This window comes from Pogonomyrmex barbatus, unplaced genomic scaffold (assembly GCF_055798465.1).
Source record: "Pogonomyrmex barbatus isolate J1 unplaced genomic scaffold, ASM5579846v1 scaffold1, whole genome shotgun sequence".
In the NCBI taxonomy this organism is placed as follows: Eukaryota; Metazoa; Arthropoda; class Insecta; order Hymenoptera; family Formicidae; genus Pogonomyrmex; species Pogonomyrmex barbatus.
In genome coordinates, this window is record NW_028297098.1 from 24,395,880 (window position 1) to 24,417,293 (window position 21,414).

At 31.5% G+C, this 21,414-nt stretch overlaps 1 protein-coding gene across 6 annotated transcripts in view; it reads right to left on the reverse strand.

Moving 5' to 3' along the window:
* Positions 1–3,224: 3,224 nt before the first annotated feature.
* Positions 3,225–21,414, reverse strand: part of LOC105434368 (uncharacterized) — a 30,070-nt gene continuing 11,880 nt past the window's right edge. For 5 of the 6 annotated variants that reach the window (XM_089071409.1, XM_089071413.1, XM_089071426.1 and 2 more), the window contains 7 exons: positions 13,308–13,737; positions 11,813–11,981; positions 10,420–10,606; positions 9,581–9,846; positions 8,655–9,153; positions 7,784–7,918; positions 3,225–7,664 (listed from right to left, as the gene is read on the reverse strand). In XM_089071409.1, coding sequence (XP_088927535.1) covers positions 7,255–7,664; positions 7,784–7,918; positions 8,655–9,153; positions 9,581–9,846; positions 10,420–10,606; positions 11,813–11,981; positions 13,308–13,737 — 2,096 coding nt within the window. In that variant the 3' untranslated portion in view covers positions 3,225–7,254. The remainder of the gene's footprint in view (positions 7,665–7,783; positions 7,919–8,654; positions 9,154–9,580; positions 9,847–10,419; positions 10,607–11,812; positions 11,982–13,307; positions 13,738–21,414) is intronic. The other variant, XM_089071422.1, reaches the window with a different exon arrangement.

Genomic DNA, 21,414 nt, shown 5'->3' on the forward strand with positions numbered 1-21,414 from the left:
AGTTTTTTTATATGGGAATGCACTTTTTCTTTCCTTTTGCACGTTTTATCCAATATAATTTAATATTGAAATAATATTAATATATAAAGAAATATAATAACAGATTAGATATGAAAGTGCATAAATGCCAAATAAAATATATTTTATGTAAATATATTATAACAATAAAGGGCACGCAGCTTTTCGATATATCAAGACAATATCTGTTGGACAAATTATCATTTGCAAAAAGACATAAATTATCATTACGCTTCAAAAAGATAAGCGCTGATCAATAAATATGAGCCATTTTCGCCGCCTGAAATATATACATGAAATAAATTTTCTTTAGGTTCATTTTGTAAAAAAAAAAAAAAAAAAAACGTGAAAAAGAAAGAAATGTTGATAGCTCGCGAAATTATGAGTTTGTCGGATTCGTATATATTTAAAGGCAACGTGTTTCAATTGAATGTAATCCATTATCTAATTCAAACATTTTTGACGTTGAGCGTGAGTTCTCTTAAAATTCCTTTCTTCACTTAAACATTTTTGCCATATTTTAAATTCTTTTTTAAATTTACGTATCGTTTTGTAATACGTATAGTTAGTTTATCGTAACAATCTGTTATTGTAATAGATAAAATTTATAAGATATATATTTATTTTAAATAAATTGTAACGAATGTATTAAGGCGTATTAAGGCTTTGGACGCTTATCATTCTATCTTTATTATAAAACATACGTCAAAGGAAGATAGAACAATATTTACAGCGCGTAAGCGTCCACTCTGAATGAAACGGCAAAGCTCATGTAGAAGATACTTAAAATGTAATGACTGATATTACTTAATATTTTGTGTTGTAGCGTTTCGTTTCGAAAATTAAATTTTTCTATGTAATATTGTTGGAATATTTCGCAGTTAAACTATTGTGTGTTGCAGCCTTGAATGTGCGTTGCCTCGTGTATTTTTACGCACCGCGGCTGACACGTCACGTGTTCACGAGATCACCTTTAAGCGCAATTTATGGATTTGTGAATAAGGAAACAACAGTTAAACTATTCATCAATTTATTTGTGTGTCAAGTCAGCCACAACAAGGGAAAGAGGCGCCGATCAATTTCACGAGATGATTTTCAATGATGACGAGATAGATCTCAAAGTCGATCTTACATATGTACGAATCGGATAAGAGCTAAATAGTTTTAATTCTAGAAATCCGCAGTTCCAGCTGCAGTGCACGGCGAAACGCACTATCGCACGTTACTCGAATGTGCCGAATGATTTGATAAGCCAATAAGAAGTATATAACCAAAATAATTTACATAACAAATGTAAAATCACGATATGCAAATTATCTTAAAATATGCAAAAAAAAAAAAATACATAGTTTCGTCAGGTTAGTCTCGTCGAATAAAATCAGAAGATAAAGTCATAAATAAAAACAAAATCGAAAAAAGTTTCCGTTGCATCTTACAGCAAAGTGACTTTAGAAATTTAAAAATACTTTCTGAAATTCTGAAATTATATATATTATCCAATTTCGAGTGACTTTATAATTTGTTAAAGAAAATATTTTCGCGAAGAATCGAAAACGAGACGACGCGATCGAGCGTTTGCATCTGACGTCGCATCTGAACGTGCTTTTAATCTAAACACTAGCAGTTAGAAAAGGCAGATCTAATTTTGATTTTCACACTCAACACTGATCTGCTTTCGTGGATGATTTGTTTGCTCGACTGGCGACAAACAGCTTAAACGCGATCGCACACATACATATGTGCAGTCGCGGTCGCAAAATCGGGTGGAAAAATTGGCTCTTCGCGACAGATTTTACGCGATTGTTCTTCCCCGATTTGAGAAATAGATCGCTACGACTACTAAAATTTCACCCTCTGAAATCTTTCGAGCTATTTATCTCGTACGCGTGGTAAAAGCGCACAGTAGCCAGGCTCGTTATTCTCGACTCGATTTCAAAAGTACATCTTTTATGTCGTGATACCATAGTTTTCAAAGAGTATATTTATCAGGCTACTTAGCTCGTAAAATGATAAAAGCTTGTTTCCAATTATTTAAAAAAAAAAAAAATTTTCTATATCCGACGTAACATATCAGATTCTGAAGATGTATTCGGAGTATATCGCAGAAATAAATTATGTATATGCCTTTCATCTCGAGTTACATTCTGTATTAATTTTTTCTGTATTACTTACAAAAAAAATATTAATTTAATTTTTTTGTAATATGTATGTATTGAAACCGTATTCAATATTTACATTTTCATTAGTTTTTATAATATATAGGGTGATTTAGAACAACCATTTGTTTGTAAAATGACACATTCCTGACTTAATTCTAAGACGATTTTTTTTACCAAAATTTTGTCCAAAGCTTAGTTTTTAAATTATAAGAAGAAATGGATTATTTAATTAATTATGAAATGAGTACAGAGGGTAAGCAGGGGGGCGGCAAACTCACTGTTAGCGAATGATATCTCTCGCGCCGGACAGTGAATTTGCATCACCCTATATATCTCGAATGTGTATAGGAATAAATGACTTCTATCCAGCAAACATTCTCAGAATCTACATATGTTAAGATATTTAGTTTTCATAACATTTTTTTTAACATAATTTTTTTTAACGTGCATTTACGATTTGCTTGTATAAATAAACTCGTATAACTTTTGAATTATACAGAATGATTCAGACTAAACGTAAAATAAAATCTTTGAAATATATTTTTGATTTGATTTTGATGAAATGATATTTCTTTTTCCAAATTTGTCCGAAGAGTAATTTTTGAATTGTAAAAGGAAATAGTTTGCACATTACGCATTTGATATAAGAAGAAACAAGGCTTATTCATAATCAGATGGCACGCAAAAAAACGCAAATAGTGAGACTTTAACAGTGAAGGAATCGACTTTAATCGTCAATCGATTAAATATCAATAATTAAAAATTTTTAAATAGTAATCGTTTCAATAAGTTTTCAATAATTCTATAATTAATCGATCCTGCTTTCATTTTTCTACATAGCAATAATCTTAGAAGTTTCGTTCACGCTTCTATCACTTTCTTCTTACAGCTCCGATTTTTAGCTTTGCTAAAGAATTCACAACGAGTAACTATTTCCTTTTTTTATTTCATAATTCAAAAATTAAGCTTCGAAAAAACAAAAGTTTCGAAAAAGAAAAAAATTAATACAAAATAAAAGCAGCGTGGTACTTCAAGAACAAAGGTTCGTTTTTGAATCAACTTTTTTTAATAAAAAAAAAACTGTCGTCCATTCAAAAGAATTCACAAGGCGCAAAACAAACAGCAGTCGTTCTCTGGCGCGAATATCGAGCTGAGAATCCCGAGAATCGGCGTGGATATACTAGACAACTGCAAGGAGAAATGGGCAACTGTCACACTCACAGTTTAATCTTTATTATAATAGACTGTACTGAATTTCATCGCACTTGACTTTTTTTTTTTTTTTTTTTTTTTTTTTTAACAAGAAGTATCGTGTGCGCAGAGAGATCGAATCTCTTCAGCGACACTTTGCCGTCACTCTTTCACATTCTCTTCTTTTTGTTTCTCTCTCCTTCCTTTTCTTCCTCGCACACGCACGCGCATGCAAATACATACTCAATATTTCACACACACACACACACACAGGACACCACACATGCATTTCCTTTTCGTTACCTACTTCTTACGCACAACAAACCGCGCCGTAAGATGTATTATCGCTTTGCGCATGCTAGTCGAGGCATATAACAAAATTTGATATAGACTACAACAATAATAACATTTTTGCTACATACTTCTCTCAGGCATTCCCAACACGCGGTCTCATACATACTTATTCCACATTCGTCGCCGTTCAAATACAGTTTTTTTTTTTTTTATAGAGTCTATCATACGGATATACGCAATGTCGGTAATATCTTTATCACCGACAAAATGTTACATCCGGCACAGTCCATCACGTTGTATCCGTTTCTACCTTTCTCAGTATATTCAATATATATTTATACAATATCTTACAATACACCTCCTCTTTCACACATATTTCTCTGTCTCTTTCTTTCTTTCCGCCTCTTTCTCCTTTCCTCTCTTTCTTATATTTTCTATGTACAATTCAATTTTTTGACATTCTCTCTCTCTTTTTTTTTTTTTTAGGATATTAGTAAATAATAGTTACCAGCATCTATCTACACCGTAAACGATTTAATAGTTGATTTTTTTTTTTTCCTTAAACACTACTGTGCTAATTAATCTTTTATTTATCATTTATATCACATTGTTCATATTATTCATTTCGCTTAGTGCTCAGTGCTATATTATCTTTAATTTCTTTCCGTCGCGAAATCGTTTCGACCCGTTTGGTTATTCATTTTCGCTAACGAGATTATTTACATGAGGCTATTATATCGCTTAAATAATTACCGACAGAGATTTTATTCGCGATTAGACTGATGCAAAATATCGCGGAGGCGATATTCGATCACATTTCCTTGTCTACTTTTTCCCGATCCCAGTCCTGCTCACAGTTATGCGCTTTTCGTGTATGTCAGGGTATGTGGCAATCGTTTACATCCATTGCACGACTTGAGATTTCGTCTGCATCGAAAAAAAATTCAACAAAACTAGTACCTCGATCCGAGTATATGCTCGACTTCTCATCATTTTATTGCAAACTGAATTTTCTCGTTGTAACCTGAATACTAAGAAGCACATAGCATGACGATGGATGATTAATTTTATTAAACATGTTAAATTGATGAAATTCTCCCTTTTCATTAAGCCAGTCAACAGCATCGGGATTAAATACAGATCCAGAAGATTCTGTGCATAGAATAACGAAAAAATTCGAAAAAAAAAAAAGAGAAATCTCTTTACATAATATAAACAAATTAATTATACAAACAAATTAAGCTATAATCTAGAACTGAAGAATTTTTTTTATAGCGAGTTTCTCTGTTAGTAAAATGTCTATACGCATTAGCTGTCGAACAATGCTATTAACATAGATTTATGCAATTTTGTAGCCCGCTAAGACACGCATTTACATCTTAGTTCGAATTAAATCAATTTATGATTAAATAATTTAAATATAAAACAAGTTCTTATGTATGAAATATGAAAGATATGTAAGAGATAGTAGTTAAATTTACAAAGACTCGACTATTCATTAGAAACCATCAATAAGTATGCATGCAGGAAAAAAAAAAGGGAAACCATTACGCCTTGAGTCATATAAAAATGTTTTAAAAAGTTTGTAAACATGTAATAGAACATCAATTGTCCCATTGTGGTTTCATGTAGTGATGAAATATGTACTTCTAATGTCAATATTTTCATAGATACTGCTAACAGTACCACTGCTAAAATACCACTGTTAACAGTTCCACTGTTAGAATACCAAACAGAAGTATACAATATAATTTTTACAGGAGCAAACAAATATGCAAGAATTATCTAATAAACAAGGTATAGATTAGAATTACATTGAAACTTTTATGTAAAAAGATCAGAAAAATACAATGAAGATAACAATTTCGATGTAATTTTAATCTATATCTTATTTATCAGATAATCCTCATACATAATGAAAAAATGATAGTGCAAAAAGTTGGACAAATGCGTGCAATCATTCTATTTTCCTAGACAGCTGTGAGCATTATCATTCTCTTCTATTCTACCGAATCATTTTCGGTTATTATGCGAGAATTGCATTACGGAAATGAATATTTGTATAAAAGCTCGAAACATTATAACGCACATATTTATAAGACGGATCACAATGATGACGGTGACTTAAAATGCAAATATTTTAAATCCCTCCGTATGTCAAAATCCGAGTAAAGTGAAATCCGATGAAAATTAACATTCGTGGCGCATTACAATTATGCGTTCGTAAAAAGCGCGATAGCGATTTGTATATATATATATATATATATATATATATATAATATATTCGCAAGTAAACATATAATAAATACAGAGGAATAAATACTTAATATGTATTATTACAAATCTATATTATATTTGTTATCAATTTAATACATCTTGCGATTGAATTGTCGAAATTAAACAGACAGACCTCCATATAGAGCTCGATATCCGTTCTCCACAGCCGTTAGGTAAATATTAAGACACAAAACTCATTATAACTTTCAATCTTCCAACTTTCGATCGCCAGATGATTAAATTCAAATCCTTTTGTATTATTTTACGAGACTTATGAGTCTTTATAAGATTTTAATTTAATATCACTCTAAATATATCGTCATTATCATTTTTTTCTTCGTGATACTTTTTTCAGTTGCAATAAAGTACGATGAAATTTTTCAATCTCTATCTCACAAAATACAGTCAAGCAATTTAAAAGTTATGCAAAAAGTAAAATTTGTTCTACTGCAAGTCAAAGATTGTCATTTCATAGATTTTATAGATATTTAGGACTCACAAAGTAACATAAAACACTTAAAAAAAAAAGTATTTTGTCAAAGTATAAGCATAACGAAAGAATTCTCGATTGGGAATATGACGAAACAATGATCCAAATACAGAAGCATACGAGACCAGTTCCCTTATTCTGTAACTTGTAACGATAATTTTGTTATCATCAATACATGATAACGCTATTTTGTGATACATTTTGTCTGCGCAAAAATTTTTAACGCATACATACGTTAAAAATTACAAAATAAGGAACTGAAGCCTTAAAAGTTTTAAAAACATTAATTTGTCAGCATATTAATATATGAAAGCTTTCTCATTTTTGACACTCGGGACTATTGTCATAAATTAACCGTTTAAACTTTATATTTAATTTACGTCATAAACTATCTTTCTTAATAAAATCAAGGTACCGTGTACAATATATCGCATGTGTTGAGCAAGGACTTTTTCTCACACTTTTTCAGTCGATTCACTCTTCGAAAGAGTTTATATGTCGAATATCAGTTCTTACGGGATACAATAAAATGATATTTCAAAATGCAAAATCACTTTGATGAGATGTTAGAAATAGCATAATAGCCAAATTCCTTTTTCGCATAAATTTTCTCATAATATTTACTGTCTCGTAAAATGTTTCAAGTTTTAAATTGCTCATTCTTATTAGTTCATCACTAACATATCTTCTAAGCAATCTCAACAATACCTAGATAACAAAAGATAGATTTATTTTAGGTAAATGTAGAGATTTACTCAAAACGTCGGCAATCCATATTATGATATTCCAGTGCGATCAGATTAATTTTGCTTTTCCTTGATTTTGTCAGACGGTTGAATTCGAAGTGGATGAAGGTTGTGTACTAGAAACCGCCGTTGCGGCTGTTGTTGAAGATACTGTTGACGTCGACGGTGAGCTCACTACGACGACCGGTTTCACTAAAGTTGTAGTGTTAAGATACTGAGCATTTACAAGCGGCATTTGTCCCACGGACTTGAGAATCGGAGTGGTGATCATTTTTCCTGCAAGGCTCGATGGTGCTAGAATGTGAGCAGTCACCTGGTTACCTTGAGAGACAACAGTCATTGGCGTGACGATCGGTGTTAGACCGGAAAGAGGCGCGTGTTGACTGACAATGTGAGCTATACCCTCTGTGGACGGAGAGTTTTGCATCATTGTCGGAGCTGGTTTGCCCGTGGCAGGTTGAAGCGAGACTCCATGACTTAAGGTTAATCCTGTAATTACAAAATGAACGTATTAAATTTTTGGCTATATTGTGCAACATGCAATGAAACCAAACATTTCAAATGCGAATAGCTACAGATTTTAATACATGTTGTGTTGTCGTACACACCATTTGCTGGAAGTATATTCAGTTCTGCTCCACCAGGAAGTCTTGCCAATTCCGAGCCATTACCTCCGACGAGCGTTACGCCACTGATCTTATGTGTATTCTGCGCATCTCCTGTTCTTATTCTTGTCTGAGCATCTACAATAATAAAGCTTTTTTATTTGGGAAATCTAAAAACTTGTTTTTATTTGTAAATTGTAGAAATTTTTATACAAACATTCTACAAGATCCGAGAAAGTGAACTCTTTAAATCCAAAAAGTGTGTAAACTCTTGTTCATATCCTATGTTTCATAGATATTTTAAAATAAAAATTATACTATGAAATTTTTAAATCATACAAGAGAGAGAAGAATATTGTACGTGTTTTACTTATATCCTATATGTGTTTCGCATAAATTTTATATAAATTTTATATATTTATAAACATTATCCTGAAATATTTGAGTCCGAGAAAAATATCGTATATATATATATATATATATATGAATTCGTCATATTCATCTCCTATCTGTGTCTGATAGATGTTCTAAAATAAAAAAAATCATCACATATAATGAAATATTTGAAGCATATATTCAAAAGCATAGTGTATATGAATTCTTTATATTCTACTTTTTACGGGTTTTTTTAAAATAAAGGTCATTTTGTAAGATTTTTGAGTCATATGTTTCAGAAAAGTATCATAAAATCTCGCTTACTTGTTCTGTCTTACAAGTTTTAAAGTAATAATTATTCTATGATCTTTGAGTCATACGCCTGAGAAAAGTGTGTGTGTGTGTGTGTGTGTGTGTGTGTGTGTGTGTGTGTGTGTGTGTTTATAAGATCAGATTGTCCAGATTGAATCTGTTTATAAAAAGTCCAGATATTACTCACTCGATACATTTAGCGCAGGTGAATGCGTGGCAAGAACCAAGGATCGACCCTCATTTCCAGAATGCACAAATGTGACGGGTCTAACATCACTTGCAGATGATTGCACAGCTAGAGCCAATGGCCTATCATTGTTAGACAGATTAGAGTGTACAAATGTAACTCTGTTGTCGTTGGCGGTGGACGAGTGAACGACCAGTGCCACGGGCCTTGGCTCGTTCCCAGTGTTTGATTGTACAGCAATCAACGGTGCTCTGGATTGATCCGAGGAATTTTGTACCGCCAGTGTCAAAGGTCTAGATTCATTATTGCCGGTAGTGTGGGCGACTAACAGCTGTCGCGTATCACCCGGAATCACTCTAAGACTCGGCCCGATGTGCTGCAAGGCTGGTACGATAGTCGCGAGACCTTGACTCGTATTCAGCATCTGGGCACTGATCGGCAGGTGCAACTGATGCGGCTGTTGTACTATACTGGCGGTGGGTGATGTAGTAACCTTCTCCTAAAACGAAATCATCACTCTATCTCAAAGATGTGCGTACTATTCGTAGAATTCGAAGATAGTAAAATATAATGCATAGTATCAGATTGTACATAAATTAAAAAATTGTTTCAAAAAGATTTTAAAAAAACATTTGCAATGAGATTTCATGTCGATTTAAAATCTCAATATAAACAATGTTTTCTATAAAAAAGAAACAAAGCAACTATATTAGTAAAAGCATATCACACATTTTCAAAGCTGTTTCCAGTAATAAGTAATCAGTAAACAGCTCTGCAAATGTGTTGTTTGTTTTGGCATCGATTTATTGCAAAATCACAATACTTGTCTTGTGATCTTGTCTTGGATACGATGCGGAAGTAACTTCCGTCTAGTTCGTTCCGTTTAGTTAGAGAGAGAGAGAGAGAGAGAGAGAGAGCAGCGTTACCTGCGTTGGGGTAGAAATGCTGGGTGCAGATGCCGTTCCAACAATCGAATTGGCGGGTGGACTCTCCCTAGAACTTCGTGCAAGATTTAGATCTTGCGTTTGACAAACAACACCCGCAGTTGCGGCTTGATTATGAATATTGGAAGTCGTGCTAGTGGACTGTAATATTTGCGGGGGACTGGCTGTCGTCGTACTATTCAGACTGCTCGTGCTGCTATACCTCGTGCCACCCCGCGGAAGTCCAGTAATGTCAACTTCTGTATTTTCTGCAATTTATTAAAAAATTTATGTAAGATCATAGATGGCATTAATCGGTAGACAGAGTCTTAGCGTCGAATAATTTTTCTTCGTTTCTTAATATAAATATAAATTCAAGATAAATGTTTATATCGCAAACCGTCTATCGTTATAATTACTGAACTTGTAACACAGTCCATTCAAAGCTATACTCAGATTCTATTCTTCTTCTTAAAGAGATATCTTCTTCTAAAATAAATAATCAAATTGATATCAAATCGATTAATCTTCCATCCACAAAATTCTTATTGCGAAAAATAAAAGATTTACATTAGATAAAGCAGTTGGCAAAATAAACAAATTTTCTTATACTTCAAAAGATAATAATACATTTTCTTGTAAAACAAAAGAGCTTTACTAGCGCAAAATTCTTCTATTTCATATTTATGGGATTAAAAAATAGTTTTCTCGACATAATAAAATTATTTCTCTAAATGGAATGGACAATAAATAGCAAAAAAATATAAGTAAAATCATCTTTCAAAACTGCACCTTGCTAAATTTCTGCAAGATTTTTATTTATTATCATAAATATATTTCACCAGTTTTTATTGTTGTCATGGCATCCGTTCCGGAGTTTTGCTCCAGCAAAAGAGAATTGATGTCAATAGGATCCCAAGTTGCGTTAAGTTCTTTTTTCAATGTTTGCAATCTTTGTTGAGCTGCAATTTTTTCTCTCGCAAGTCTCTCCATTTCATGTTCGTATTCTCGTTCTTTTTTCCTTAGTGTCTGCGGTATACAAAGAATATTTTATATTATTACAATCTTTCTCTTATTGATTATATAAGCGGCAATGTTAAAGAAAGAATAATTTTAATAATGCAAAGAAAAAATATACATACATACAACATATATGTATAGTATGTTATATTTAAATTTTTTTTTCATTTAATACAATTAATTAATAATATATATATATATAAAATTTTGTGTGTGTGTGTGTGTGTGTGTGTGTGTGTGTGTGTGTGTGTGTGTGTGTGTGTGTGTGTGTGTGTGTCCTAGAGACACACAGTATGTAAGCAATGCTGAGGAGGGAGGGAGAGGAAAGGAGGAAAAGGAGAGAAGGAAAAAGAAATCAAACATAAAAACTTAATCAAGAAATATCAACGTGTTCTCGCATGCAATTGTCAACTGTAATTTTTTTGTTTCTTATTCTTTGTACTTAATTTCTTATTTCGTTATCTTTGAACCTTAACAGATAACGGCGTTAGACGATAAATCCGAATAGTAGCGTCCGTTATACGTGCCACGCGGCGTGACACTGATGGCCGCGCAGTCACGTGGAGTCGATATAGGTAATGCTTCTCGTAGAAAAATGCAACGCGGACGGAGATGTTACGGGAGAAGAGAAGATCCGATTGGCAGAGAGATATATCTATGGTATGAAAAGGGGGGCGGTGGATATCAACAGAGCGGGAGGATTAAAGAACTGCGCAAAGTAGGGGGAGATAGGGGAGAACTTTCATATGGAGATATTTACGAATGTACACATGCGATACAACTTCCGAGTATCTTTTTCCTCAAGCTATTTCGAATCAGCGAGAATACGATTGTATGCGGCCTTGACAGTCGTTTTTAAAATGACGTTACTCTCAATGATTTACATCAATCATGGATGCAGAGAATAAATAAATAAATAAATAAATTAATAAATAAATAAATAAATAAATAAATAAATAATATCCATATATATATATATATATATATAAAAGATAAATGTGTGTGTGTGTGTGTGTGTGTGTGTGTGTGTGTGTGTGTGTGTGTATTTTAATTTATAAAACATGAAAAATATATAAATATATAAAATTCGAAATTATACGATTATAAAATTCGAAATTACGATATTGCAAAGGTATTCAAATTGTTGTGCAAATTACAAAGATAGGATGGCGTATACCATAAATCATATATTTTATGTAATGAGTTAACACTTGCCTGTATGTATTTGTTTGCTGCATGAAGAATAGAAAGATTCGATGACTTTTTTTCGTCTTGTGATGGTAGCTGCTTCTTTAATAGCTCAAAACATTCTTTCAGATGTGCCCTACGATTTTTCTCTAGCTTGTTGTGTACTTCCCTCGTACCAGATCGAATTACGCATGTTCTATAATAAAAAGAACAAACTTAACTGAAGAAAATATATGCATAAAAATGAATGAATTATTTCTTTCTATCTTTCTAACTCTAAATTTATGAATTGTTATGTAATAGACTGTATATTATTTTTTATTGAAATCTATTAATGTCAAACTTGATAAATCTCTCAATTTTTCATACGTTATTAATAGCTGCGTTCAGAAAACACAACGTGGTTGAGCATTCAATTTTTCTAGTCTCTAATTGGAATAAACTTTTTGATTCCTGTTAAATTTTAAAATATACCAACGTTAGCGAGCACACACTCAATAGTTACACAATCGTTGCAATCGTCTTCTGAACATAGCCAATAATGAACACTATTGCTATATAACATTATTTAAAGTATTTAAGAAAATTTAGGAATGTATAACGCAGTATGTGATTTGGCAATAGTAAATCAATCCAAATTAATCTCGTAAATGATAATTAAATTAATTCATAAAATAAAAACACATGTAAATCACAAATTTTTGAACTTTTTGTCGCAATATCTAATTAAATATTTTGAAATTTGCGAAAAATATAATGGATCATTGAACGATTTTTTATCCAAAGTCACAAAGATCAAGCGAATTCAATAATTTCAAAGGTATAAATTTTGTATTAATTAAATATATAATTCCATGCGATATTTTCGCGTGAGAAGAGTGTTACATGAATGGGCCTTCTGAAAAATAACAGTTTTGCAAGTAGTAGATTTTTTTTTCTGCGTGCTCTGTACATGATACAATCACGTAGTGCCGTGCGTTATCACCGGGCGATGCGGTCGCAACGCGCCGAGTGATGCATTGTACACGTGCCATTCACCCTGGACACGTGCATGGCGTAAATAGATACAGTCGCCTGTAACGTCAGCAACGGCGTCGCCCATACACGGGGAGAGGAGCGGAGAGGAGAGAAGATAAAGCGAGAACGTACGAAGCAACAGGCTGACATATCAACTCGTGGTGGAATGTATAGGTATTGCCGCTTGTCACAGCCAGACATTATCTATTTTAGGCAAATTCGAACGTAATAAATCATAAATAATGCGGTAAGCCAGTAAATTAAGAGAGCCTGATCATCTTCGTTCTAATTCTCGATTCCTTATTTGATTTTGCCCTCAAGTCAAACTTTGTTATATGATTAAAAACAGAATTATCATGTCGCAAAATCACGTAAATGTTGTAAATAGAAAATAATCCGGGTATACTATACCTATCACAAGAGTAGAGAGGATATAAGAAAAAAGAGTATGAAGAAAATAATAAAAAAATAATAAATATAAAGAAAAATAGAGAAACAAACTTACCCAGTTCGGTGTTTCTTATTGTCGTGACTTGCCTCGGCATCAACAACGAGGTGGCCCGTATTTTGTTGGGATTGATTTGGATTATGATTCTCCATATAATGATTGTGTGTGTTATGATGATCATTATGATGGTGATGATGCTGATGTTGCTGCTGCTGATGCTGTTGCTGTTGTTGTTGTTGCTGCTGCTGCTGCTGCTGCTGCTGCTGCTGCTGCTGCTGCTGCTGCTGCTGCTGCTGCTGCTGCTGTGGCTGTTGCGAATGATGATGGGAGTGATGATGATGATGTGGATGGTGGTGAGACATGGAATGGAGCGCAGTCAGTTGAACAGATCCGGTTGTCGACGGCGTGAATCGCGAGTTGGAGACCACGGAGGTTCCTCTAGAAGCTATCGAGAGACTCATCCTGTTGTTCTCCAACGGTTCTTCCTCTGCAACATCGTTAGAATCACTTAAGTTAAAACACAATTAAAGATTTAAGAAGACGAGTCCATATTGTTAAGAAATAAATGTCTATTAAATCTATTGAAGTCTATTGAATGTTTAATAATCTATTAAATCTGATTGAGTCTACGATTTTTGTATGGGACAACCATATTCTTTTTTTCAAATGGGAATGTTTGCGACCGATATTCGCGTTAGACATCGTACCATATCTATTTGACGCATAGTAGACAATATATTTCCTCTTATAATTTTAAATTTTAGAACTTAAAGTTTAGAAAAGGAAAAGTTGCCTACAAATCAGAAATCAACAATATCTTTTGAAAGATAAATATTATTTACCTTAAATATATCAGAATAAAACATAAAATATCTCCCAAATTCAATGTTCAATATTTTTTCGACTTTCATAAAAAATATTCTATTTTAATTTGCACTAAAAAAATTTAAGACCTTGGAAAATATAAGAAAGAAGTAAACTACCTCTATTTTATAAGTCTTATCAAATGTTTATTTTAAAATCAATAAATAATAGATATTAACAGTAATATAATTTATTCATTCATATATCATCCATTTTAACAAAATATTGATAACACAATATTGATATATTATATTAAAAATAATAAGGAAGAGCAATTAAATAATATCTTGTCTAAATAATATCTGCTTAATGATATTGAGAGACATATTGCCATTCAGAAAATTTTTTATAGCGCGAGTGCCATAGAAGCCAAGATTTTACTACAGCGGCTACATCTCAAAACTTTCATTCTGAATACAGGCACATTCACAGCACTGCAATTCCTGACATTCCACAATGCAGACGACAAAGCTTCTGGCTTGCCATTCTATTCTACGCCTGAGCTTGAATGGCCGCGCTTTCGCCTAAGATTAGCAAGCACTCTTTGAAATGACGGTAGTCTATCTTTTTGTCAACCATTTATCTTTCGAATAGAACATCAGAAATTATGTACACCGGAACATGTCATTATTGAAAACTACTATGACAAATTATTTAATATATGTGCACGTACGCACGCACATCAGATACTATTCTGTTTTAAATAATGTTTATATAGAAATATTATATAGAATGATTATTAGATAATAGATGATTAGATAATTATTAGAAAAATACAATCGGATGCGTGATGATTATATGAAGTAATATTTGGAATATATAGAATAAAATTTTGTTTCTAAAATTTGAAAATCAAGTAAACTGTTATTTTTTAACGTAAATAATTTTGATATATGTTGTGATATAAATTTGATAAATGTTGCGATATAATAAATCCCAGCAGCAGATATCAAAATATGAACAAAGGTTAATATATTTAAGAAATCAATAAAAATTCGTGAATAAAATGTAATATCCATGAATGTGTATATTATATTAATTGCTAATTGTAACTTGAATGAATGATGGGTTAACAGCATGCATTATAAAAGTAAAATTATTAAAATTTTTTGATAATCTTTTACTAATTTTTTCTAAAAAAAATCTAAATTTAAATTTAAAGACAGAATTTTTTACAAAATTCCTTGAGTTCCAATATAAAATTCTCCATAAAATTCCAATATTTGAACTTTACTTTTTGTAACATTAAATTTTTTATACAAAAACAATTCATCTTACACTTCCAATTATCCTTATTTTTTTAAATCAACTTCTTCCAAAATTTTTTTCTACCGAGTTACTTTCATTACATTTTATGCAATGATGGAAAAATTTATATTATTATAGAAAAAGCATATTTTATTATCCGAGTACATACATTCTATTCCGCTTTCAGAATGACCGAAATTCAAATTCTGATAGAGATAACAACGATCGCTATCACGATCGATATTTAGTACTCGAATAGATATGTATGTACATGTTGCAGATAATATTAAAGGATATCTTACATTAAGCTTACATTAAGAAAGTGACGCAAATCTTTGCAAATGGCAATCTAGATATCGAGACGAAAGATAAATCTCTCTCCCCCTCCCGCCTTCCCCGCCTCACCATCAACTTCTCCCTAACCATCGTTGTACGGGCACGATAAATTAGTGCAGCACATGTACACATGTGCAGCCTAACTCATTCATGTACAAAACCTCGATTTGGCAACGGTACCTCGCCGCATAGCTCGCGTCTCTTCTTAAATCTATTCCTAACGCTCGAAGCATGCATCATGCGCATGTATCCGTGAGGGGAGACAACAAGAGACTGAAAAATTGATGACGGCATTGCGTACACGTAGTGTCACTATCTCCCGAAATTAACTTGCGAATAATTTTTATGCAACCTGCGGAATGAAAAAAAAAAACAACTCAGAATTATAAGATATTTATAAGCGCTTTGCGTACCCTGCAAATTAAAACTTTTGAGCTCGTCACTGATGTGATTGAAATTGTGACAGCTTCCCCAATAAATGATTAAAAAAAATCAAATTTCAATCTACAGTGACGAGTTCAAAATTTTTAATTCGCAAGATTTGAAAGCTCATAAATAGCTTATAATTCTAAGTTGTTTCCTTTTTTTTTTATTCCGCGAGGTGGAAGAGGGGGGGAGGGGCAGGTACACAAAAGTCCTCCGTGAATGTTCTCTCAGCCAAAGTTTCACTCAAGAAACCAAATTTCAATTTACAATGACAAGCTCAAAACTTTGTGTAGACTATAGATCATTTGCAATTTTACAATTTTATTACAATGTAATCAAACTTTGTGAATTAGTGTTTTTAACAAATTAAAGTTTTGAAGTTTAGTTACTAGAAATTTGTAATTTTGTCATTTATTTTTTAACTATAATAATTAATTTATGAAAAACTCTTCACTTTTGCTTAGAATTTGGAAATTATTGACACACACACACGCGCGCACTTTGATATCTTAATTAAAAAAATTTTCAAATTATTAAATATATCATTAAAAGTCACAGATAATAAAATTATACAATTTCTCTCTCTCTCTCTCTCTCTCTCTCTCTCTCTCTCTCTCTCTCTCTCTCTCTCTCTCTCTCTCTCTCTCCCTCTTTCTGTATATATCTAAATATCATCAACATGTAATATTGAAATTTTAGTTTAAAATATCACCATCGCAAATTGAGAATTTTCCTTGATTAAGAATTGAAAATTTTTTTCCAAATCTCTTCCAAATTTTACAAGTTACAAGACATTTCTTCCTTCAATCATCTCTTTTATTTAATTTTAGATATTAATTTTAGATAAATGTACAAACCACCATTAAACATTAGCGAGATCAAAGAATTACTACTCATTTTCTACTTTGCAGTAGTAAATTTCGCACTCGATATATTTGCATGTTTGCTTACATGTGAGCGGAATCACGGCGTGATTTTCCTTTCAAATGATATGCCAATCGGTTCAACTGGAATTTTTTTTTTTCGCGAACGCACAGCAGTTTATTCGGCGTGAGGAATGTATAATGTATGTTACTGGATAACATACCGCATCTGCGCAAAACCACGTGACACTACTTGAAAAGTATTATTATCGTTACTATATCCTGTGTATCCGATTTCTTAAAAGCGCGATACACATTTTTTATTGCGTTTGAACGAGAAAATTTCGAAAAAAGAAAACTTTTTAAATAACAACTTAAATATCTTCATCTATGCAAAAATGGTAAGTATGGTAAACGAGAGAGAAAAAAAATAATATTTTCATTACACTAAAGTATATAAAGTATATAAAAATGTGAATAGAATGAATCTAAAGTTTAATGATCAAAAGATAAACGATAAAACAAAAGATCAAGACTTGAAATCTGTCAAGTCGCAGCTTGCTGGATCTAGATATAAAACTTGTCACGTTTTAAAGTTTCAATGTTATTTGTTTTGACACAATAAAAGTTACATTATATTATACATTATATTATATGTGAAATAAAAGAGCAAAAGAAATAAAGGCAACGATTGATTCTGTATTCTATATCATAGAATACAGATTGCGTAAACATTATTGATTATATCGTTCAAGATATTGAATTAATATATGTTAATCAACAAGCTGTTAAACAGCATTTTTTGAGCATGAATGTAAAGATAGATCAAGAGTAAGATTTTAAAAAACAGTTCGTAGTCGACGGTTCAAAAGTCAGACATTCGCAAGTCACGATATCGATCGTCGATATCGTTCGAACGATTGGCGAAACTTTTATTTTGCTGAGAAAAATTCCATTCGTGGGAGCAATGTTCGGAGCATACGTCATTTATGCTGACGTAACATATGATTTCCTCGTGAGAATGACCGCGTCAGTTAGAAACGTCCTTCAGAAAGCCGCTCTCTTTCCTTCCACTTAAAGAGAAAGAAATTCGCATGTACTTGCAATCATCTACGCATATTCATTTGGATAATTTATGTATATAAATAATCGGTTGTAATAAACGTTAGAGTTATTAACTAACCAAAACACTGTTTATAGTGTTGAAACATTTAGTGGAAAAAATTTGTAAACTTTTCAATTCTGTGTAAATATTTAGAGATTGAACGATCGAAATTATAGAGATTAAAAAATTGAATCGCATTAAAGATGTACTAAGTAATATAAGAATTATATATATATATATATATATATATATATATATATATATATATATTATAAATGACATAGTAAATAATTCTAATAAATAAATATTATATATATTATCTATTATCTATAATTATTATTATAAACAATATTATATTTATTTTCTAAAATATTAAATTTTACATAATAAAAATTATAATATAATTCTTGTTTTATTAGGTAAATCATTCTTTTTTCGCAATATTGCAAGTAATATTTAAATTTTCTCTTATCTTTTACCATATGTTTCCTATTTTGATCAATGTGAGTCGATTATTTCAGAACTATCTATTAAAACTTACATAAAAATTTACATAACGTTAAGTAATTTTTTGCAAAATTTAATATGCACAGAAGGAAAGGAAAGAAATATAGGCAGAATGAAATATATAATAGACATCATTCTACACTTGTAGCATGTATAATGTTATAAACAAAATAATACACAAAAAATAAAACACAATAAATAATTGCCAATAAATTTCGTTTATAACATTATACATGCTAAAATCATTATACATGCATTCATTAATCACATTCCATAAAATATGTATCATATTATTTACGAGTGTAATAATTGTGAGTATCGAGCTGGGATAAACAATTTTTTTTCTTTTTTTTTTCTGCTTTTTTACCAACTACGAGTTTTTCTTTAAAAATCAGTAGTTGCTACCTACTGGCGTATAAAATAATATTTGCATTCTTTACATTTTCTATGCTTTGCATATTTCATTTCTCGCACGCTCAACTTGATAGTCGTAAGATATAGGCACTATTTGACTTGGAAATATCTTTCGAACTATAAATAGATTTCCATATCTTGTATTCGCGGACATATTTCAAATTCATGACCCTCGACGATTCTTGTCGAAATTACGCCGACGAATTCGTCGTTTTTAGAAAAGCATGCATTGCAAAGTGATAAAACAAGCGATGAATGTCTCTAACACGAGCCAAGAATCGCGAAAATCGCAGTTTTATCCGACATCCTATAATCGAATAAATGGGACAAGGAGAGCTAAAAGAATCAATCAATCAATCAATTCGAAGAAATAACAATGAAAGATCGCGACAGCCGTCTTATCCGTGTGAAATCGACAAGAAAACGAACTTCCAAGCGGAAAACATAGTAATCATATGTTAATCAAAATTGTGGCTGTTTTCAAAATACATTGAAAGTGTCGACATCGTGAATTGATAATTCGGTGCGACAGCTAAATAATAAAAATCGTAAAAACATATTTTCAAAAATCACTAGATCCATTTGTGACAAACCTAATTTAAAGAAGTTAAAAATACTAGTATTTTTTTTTTTTTTTAATATTACGTATTTTCTTTAACAAGATGTATTTCTTCGAATTAAATTGCTTTAAAATAAATTGAGGATGGAATTATTTAAACTGGGCTAACTCACAAAACGTAAAACAAACTACAACACTTGGCTTATGACGCGTTGACGTCCTCACGTGAAAATAATCGTTGATTTTCTTAAAATTTCGACACAATTCTTCTGGATAAAAATGTTAACTTCTCAGCATGAGCGTGCAACGACGCTTGGCTGCGAAATGAAATCCGAAAAGTCATCTTTCTCTCTATCTCTCCGCGTCTCGATAAAATTGAAGACAGTTTGCTACACAGTCGCAGGCCACTTTCCGTTACGTTCTCCGCTGCGAACATTTCACTGCCAGCCTTCGACCGAAATATTCACACTATTCGTGAAAATATAACCGTCGACACGCGTCCATTCGCGCACGCAAACGCAAATTTCTAGCTTGTGCAAAATATTATCTCATTTATAACGATATGAAAATGCATATCGCTCATGCTATTTGCTGTTTACTTCGCCAGTAGTCATCAACGATAATTATAAACATTGCATACAGGAGACAGAAATACCTGTAAAGTTTAACAAACATCGCAGAAGATAATAACTGTTCTTTTAATTATTTTTTTCAACAATTAAATAGCCCTCCCTCTCTTTCTCTCTCGAAATATTTTCTCCGAAACTCAAAAGTTTTAAATCTTTTGATAGGCCCTTTGTGTTAAATGTGACATTCATAAAAAATATTTTTTTCTATCTTTTATATAATTATGCAACATGATAAAACTCGTAAAAATTATGAAACTCCGTTATATCGTGCAAAAAGCATGCGTTCAATTTTACATTTGGCAACAAATTGATAGAACGAGGTGGTGCTATTCTATGGTCATCACATTCGCTCGATTTTAAATAACAAAAAAATAATAAAAAAATAAAAAATAATTAATCAAATTTCCAACTTATATCTGATATTTATTTTAATTTATGCAGCATTAATGGAAAAACGCAATACATAAGGATATGTAGCCCTCATATCTCATAAAAAAATTCATCTAAATTCTTGATATGATGTATAAAGGTCATGTGCATTTCATAAAAAAATCACGATATATTTACTTTACATAAACATATGAAGTATTCCGTTGCATAAGTAGACTAAGATTAATAAAAAATAAATAGATAAGTTTTATTCAATGGAAATATCAAAAACCGATTATTTAACATAATCTATAATATTGTTTATTTTTACTTCTATACTTTTTTATAATTATACTTCAATTAAAATTTCATCATAAATAAAAAAAATATTAGTTTATGCTTAATCTAATAACATTTAAAGATTAAGAACTTTGTTACTTTCAGTTGTTCGTTAAAGAGTTATTAATGTTTCTGTGAATGTTTCTTGAAATAAAATTGACCAAAGAATTAACTAAAATAATGACAGTAACTAGATATTCGATATTTAAAAAATATTACTGCAAACAATTATTATCTATTTGCTTAAGGAATGTGTTAACTATTAACGAGAGGGAAAATAAATGAAGAATTTTATACATTTTCCAATAATTTTTAATAGAAAGTATAATTTAAATAAAGCAAGTAATGATTGGATAAAAAGGCATAGTTAAATATCATATATATACAAATAAAAGTTGAATGAATATACGTTGTCGAGATTTGCTTCAACATTTTCAAAGTGAGAAAACTTCTAAAAGACAGCAGGCTGTATGTGACAAGTGATTAAAATTTACTTCTGCCACAT